The 5,984-nt window shown below is 41.1% G+C and overlaps 1 protein-coding gene across 5 annotated transcripts in view; it reads right to left on the bottom strand.

Moving 5' to 3' along the window:
* Nucleotides 1-3,771: 3,771 nt before the first annotated feature.
* ENTPD5 (ectonucleoside triphosphate diphosphohydrolase 5 (inactive)) overlaps nt 3,772-5,984 on the bottom strand; it is a 33,678-nt gene continuing 31,465 nt past the window's right edge. For all 5 annotated transcript variants that reach the window (XM_068542852.1, XM_068542843.1, XM_068542859.1 and 2 more), the window contains one exon: nt 3,772-4,234. In XM_068542852.1, the coding sequence (XP_068398953.1) occupies nt 4,148-4,234 (87 nt within the window). In that variant the 3' untranslated portion in view covers nt 3,772-4,147. The remainder of the gene's footprint in view (nt 4,235-5,984) is intronic.

The raw sequence follows: 5,984 nt of genomic DNA, 5'->3' as shown, positions 1-5,984 counted from the left end.
TTCTGCAGTCTCTTTTTCTCCTCTGCTTAATGGACCTGTGGAGCTCAAATAATGAGTGATAATTTGCTGTGAGGAGGGCATATCAACCAAGCCAAGAAAAAACTCCAAAGGAAGACTATGATTTGGTTGAAAAGAACTTTTTATTACTAAAAAATTGCTAAGGTGCTGTCTCATTCATTTTCACTTGTTAGCAGTCCTTTCTAAAGAGAAGATTTATACAACTTAAAAAAAATGCTGGTTGTAAATTTATACAATTGTTTTTTGATAAAGATAAGAATTAGAAATAGTCGATGCATTTTTGTTAGAATTGCTGTTTTAAAATTAGTAACACTAGAATGCAAAATAAACACAAATTGCTTTAACTTTTATTATAGGTATATTAGACTTTCTGAAAAGAAAACCAAATCTTAAAATGCTAGTTATTATTTCCTCATCACAGCACCATATTTCATTTATGGTTCCTCTGTGGGACACCACTGTCTATTCTGTAATAAAACAATAAATAATTTCATTGCACAGGTTTAAAGACCTCAGGAACCAGGTCAAAAGGAAAAATCTGATTAGCAGCAGAATTTGTTCATGTTTGGTTGCAGGCTGGTGCCAGCCTGGGTCGGGGTGGGTTGTTTTACTGTGCACTTTAGAAGCGGTTACCTCACAGTACCAGAGATACCTGTCGAAGAGAGTTTTGGATCCATTAGATTTGTGTACCACAAACAACATCTTGCCCAAAAGTCTGATTTGCAGATGAAAGGAGAAGATAACAGTCTGCTTTTGACCCAACCTAAGCTATTCTTGGGAAATATTTTTAGGGAATGGAAAATTTGTTATCACAGGGGAGCTTTTCAGGTAAATGTGCAAAATTTATAAGATACTAAAAAAGTGTGAATGTCACAAACCTTCCTGGAATCTCAGGAAAAAATGTGCCCAGAATGAAAGATGGCAGCTACTGGAAAAAGCTGTGTGACTACTGGCAGAGTCCAGAAAGGTCACTGTAGGGAAAAAAGGTCATCTTTCATAAAAAAATGGAAAGGTAGCCCAGGTATGAAGAACACGGACTCTATAGAAGTATGCAAACAGAATCAGGCAAGACATGAAGAATTTTAAGGCACACCTTGCACGGACCTCCATAACCCACAGTGTTTTTTATATGATGATAAACACACAGAATCCACTATGTGCCAGGCCATGTCCTAGTATTTGAAATATATAACACATTTACAGAAAGAAAACCTAACCATCAAGATTAGACCTTGTAGGACTCTTAAAAGAGGCCCAAAAGGTACACTAGGGGCAAAAAGGACATTACAAATTGTTTTTTCTAAGAAAAAGTCTCATTCCAAATTGCTCCCATAATGGATAAACTGGTTAATTCTCCAGATATTCTAATCAAGATTATCAGAAAATATGTAGATACATTTCTGGAGTTATAATGCAACTACCCAAGAGTTCTGAAAGTATTTGGGATGACCGAAGGAGTCTGCTGAACGATATGTGGCCTTTATAAGAAAAGCTTCAGAGACAAGCTGTGGTGATAAAGACCAGGAAATCTTTTCTCTCTGAACCCATCAAGCTGGAGGAGTCTTCAGTGAACACAGCTTCTCTCTTGGGAAAACAACTTGGTTTCTAATAGGAAATATCCTCCCCCTAATCTTGTAGAACAGCATTTCGTGTATGATGACTGGTTCTAACACCATACTCTTGACAAAGATGGGAAGGGGTCTAGAAGTCAAGTGATAATATTAAAAAGAATGTGAAGGACTTGGGAGTTTTCTTCAGAAGACCGAAAGGCTGTGGAAGGAGGGATTAGAGCAGAACTAAGACTACTGAGAAGGATTTTTTAACATCAGTGCAATCCCAAAGTGGAATGAGTTGTCTGGAAACATGCCTACACAGAAGCTGAATGACAACCAGTTAGAAGTGTTAAGGGAGTTCTGCAATGGGTAGAAGATTGGATTGATTATATCTTTGGGCTGTTTCCAACTCTAAAGATTCTATTATTTCACTCTGTATTAGCATTTTTGGAGGAAGAAACAGTAGGTATAAAGGTGACCTTAGTATAATTAAAAATCACTGTGAAGGGCTTCCCTGGTGGCGCAGTGTTTAGGAGTCTGCCTGCCAATGCAGGGGACACAGGTTTGAGCCCTGGTCCGGGAGGATCCCACATGCCCCGGAGCAACTAAGCCTGTGCGCCACAACCACTGAGCCTGCACTCTAGAGCCCACGAGCCACAACTACTGAGCCCATGCGCCTAGAACCGGTGCTGCGCAACAAGAGAAGCCACCGCAAGGAGAAGCCCGCGCACTGCAACAAAGAGTAGCCCCCGCTCACCACAACTAGAGGGAGCCTGCGCGCAGCAATGAAGACCCAACGCAGCCAAAAATAATAAAACTTAAAAAAAAAACCAATCACTGTGAAGAAGAAAAAATTCCACATTGAATTGAAAAACTAAAATTTGGGGGGATGAGGGTATAGAAATTTGCCTAGTTATTTGCACATATCAAATGTTAAATATTTATTGACTCAGTGAATACTTTTAAAAATAAGGTTCCCCAGGGACTGGTGTGAGGGCCAGGTATATTTAACATCTTCTGTGAAAAAGCTGAAAGAGAGTCTACTGTGAAAAGTACAAGTCTGGGGAGATACTCTGCTGGAAAGAAGCTGGAGGTAAAGAGCCAAGGTGTAGAAGCCAGACTACTGGAAGATCTTTTAAGTCCAAGAGCAGTCACATGGGTAGACAAGGAAATGGTGGTCATGTGGGAAAGTACAAGATCATGAATTTTAGGGGAAATAATTCACAAAATTAAGAGCTCTGAACATTCAAACTCAAAGTGAGCATCCACTGTATGGATGTGGGCCAAAATGGCCAAGTAAACGTTAGGTATCAAAAAGGGTTCAGAAACCCTAGAACTAGACAAATGATGTAGAGGATGCTAGCTAAAGTGATCAGGGGCCAGGGCAGAAAGAGACACTGCTGCAAACAGAATAAAAGGACTGAAAGGGGCTATTACCAAAATCTAGATCCTTGAAAAGCACAGCCACAGGCCTCTCACCGCAGACCAAAAGCTAGGGTATAGATGTACTTCTTAGAAATACAAAGAAAACAAGTTTAGGATGACAAATTACTATAAACACATTAGCCTGAGAAAAGAGGTACTAGCACTGAAAACACACACACACACACACACATTCCTATAAGGTTGGATATGTTCATTACCCCAGGGTTTACTGATAAAAAGTTGATTAAAAGAAGGTAGTCTGTAGAAGGCAGCCACACCCTCCCAAAACATGTCCCTAGAAACTGGATGGCCTCCCTTCTGCCCAGTTGTGGGTTGCTCTCCATCCTTCTGAGATTTAGAATGGCTCTCAGCTGGCTGATTGGTGCTGACACAAAGCTGATCACATAACTTCAGATATGGTACCTTTTTTTTTTGGCCACACCATGTGCACGGCTTCCAGGATCTTAGTTCTCCGACCAGGGATCGAACCCATGCCCTTGGCAGTGACAGCTCGTAGTCCTAACCACCGGACCTCCAGGGAATTCCCCAGATATGGCTTTTTTTTTTTTTTTCCTCTTTGAATTACACATGGAAAGTAAAACCAGGCATTTTTTTCTTTCATTTTTCTAGGGTAGGTGAGTGGAGATAAAGGTAGGACAGGGCAGTGTGCAGGGAAAAGAAAATACTGGTGTTGATAGGTCATGGGATTGCAATCAGTCAACTGAGTTTAACATGTAAGAGGAAAATTAAAATGTTCAAAGGAATGAGGCACTGAAAGGGTTGAAATGAGATTCTTCTTTGGTTCCCAGGGTTCCATCCCTGGGTTCCCCAAGGTTAAATTCCAAAGCTATTCCTTTTGGCTCTCTGTGACACACAAGGAACCTCAAAGATTTAGACTCTGGTACCAGCTGTGCACGAAGAGTGGTTAGGAAATAGTTCACATTTGAGGTGTAAAATTAATTAAATCCAAATCTCTAGACTCAAGGGCAAGACCTGTCTACAAAAGCCCCTTCCCCCAGATGAAATCAGCTGCTGGGCTTCAGTCTAGGCTGTCCCCAGACTAGCTCAGAATACAACTGAGTCCTCTCATCTCTCGTTCTCCCTTTAACAAGGTTGTTGACAAATGCAGGCCTCAGAGGAACGGCTTGGCCTCAGTGGGAGATGCCCAGAGACTGCAGCAGGTGAAAGGTGGCCCCCAAGGCCCAGCCTGTCTCTATGTTGTTCACTTTCTTTGTGAGCTGTTGGGAAGGAGAAAAAAAAGTCTTAATATTTTCATTCAATTTTCAACTCTAGCAAGCACAACAAGCAGAGAATATCTGCAAAGATCATCCACACGGCCAAACCAAGGCAGAATTGGGAGTAGCCAGTCTCTGAAGGCTTCTCCCAACCCTCTCTGTAGGTTCCCATCCTGCCATTGCCCATTGGCCCTACACCTGCCAATCTGATCCTTGAATCTTTGGGCCCAGGAAGTGGTCTCAACCCAGGACTTCTAGAGAGGACCTTTTAGACAGACAGGCTTCTGAACTCTCTCCCTAATCTTAAACTAAACATAACAGGTGTTAGCAATAGATTCAGGGGTAGGAAAGAACATACTAAGCTTCTCAATTCATACTTTGTAAGCAAGTGCATCTTCTTAAGCACTAGTTAATGACAAACCAAGGCATTTGAGGCATTCTAGGCCAGGTTGTACCTCAATTAGTTCAGTGAACTTGGGCAAAAGTTTAGACTCGATTTCATCAACAACACAACAAGTGGATTAGATTAGTCAATATATCAAATTGTTTTCTTCAGAATCCTAGGGGTTCCTTGACAGTGCTTCAAAGGAGAAAGGGAGGCAACGGTGAAGGAGTTCCAGGCCCCCGACCTCTGATTCAACCAGATAGCTTCATTTTTATCAGTTTTACTGGAATTCTCCATAAGCTATTGTTGAATAAAGATGCCACCACCATACCCATAGCCAGGTTTATAAATCAGTAAACTGGTTTTAGTCTTTCCTTCTAGCACTAACTTCTTATGACACAATACTTCTGTGTTAACCTGATGAAATTTAGTCTATAGTCACTGTGCCAAAAACTGAGAAGAATGGCATGTGAATCATTATCTTGAGATTTAGTCTGTGACCCCTGAGTCAAACTGGGAGTGCCCCCCACCCCCCCAAAATGTTCTTCCTCTGTCTTTAGGACCAACAGTCTAGGGATATAGATGCCAAAGTGAAGTGATCTCTGGGACAGAGGACTGTTCACCCCTGATACAAATTCTGCTGCCATTGAAATAAAGACTAAAAGGATGCAGAAATGGAAATGGCAGAAAATTGTCCTTAAATGATTTGGTTATTGTTGATGCTTAAGTAGAGGCAGCTGTTAACTTAGTATGTATTGAGGGCTCAGGATGACCTCTCTTATCCACAAATCTATCTCCAACTGGTGTGAAATACCTATACTAACAATTAGACCAATATTAATAACTTCCTATGTGCCAGGCACTGTGCTTTATCTCCACTTTTCTAACAGCCCTGAGAAACAGGTACTCTAAGGATTCCTGTGTTTTGAGTGAGGAACCTAAAAGTTAGAGGGGAAGTAAATCATCTAAGGTCACAGAGCTAGTAAGCTTGCAGAATCAGAGCTTGAACCCAGATCTGATGGACAACAGAGCCCATGCTTTAAACACTACGCTACACTGACTCTACTGGCAAGTGACTCTTCAAATGCCAATATTCTCAGCAGGTACAACAACAGATTAAATCCAAATACCTTTGTACAAATGAATTTATGAAATCTGTATAACACAAAAAATGGGGCAATATAAACTCATCTGGAAATGAGGAAACAGGAAGGGGAAGTGACACAAGAGAAGGAGGGAGCTTCATAAACAAAGTACAATCTCTACTTCCTTGACCCCGAAAGTTCAAAGTTGCCCTGTGCCACAGCTATATTTTTGTCACATCTCCTCTAATAGACTATGCTATTTGAGGACAAAGATTACATCTTA

The sequence above is a fragment of the Eschrichtius robustus genome, chromosome 1 (genome assembly GCF_028021215.1).
Source record: "Eschrichtius robustus isolate mEscRob2 chromosome 1, mEscRob2.pri, whole genome shotgun sequence".
NCBI lineage: Eukaryota > Metazoa > Chordata > Mammalia > Artiodactyla > Eschrichtiidae > Eschrichtius > Eschrichtius robustus.
This window is presented reverse-complemented; position numbering and strand designations above follow the sequence as displayed.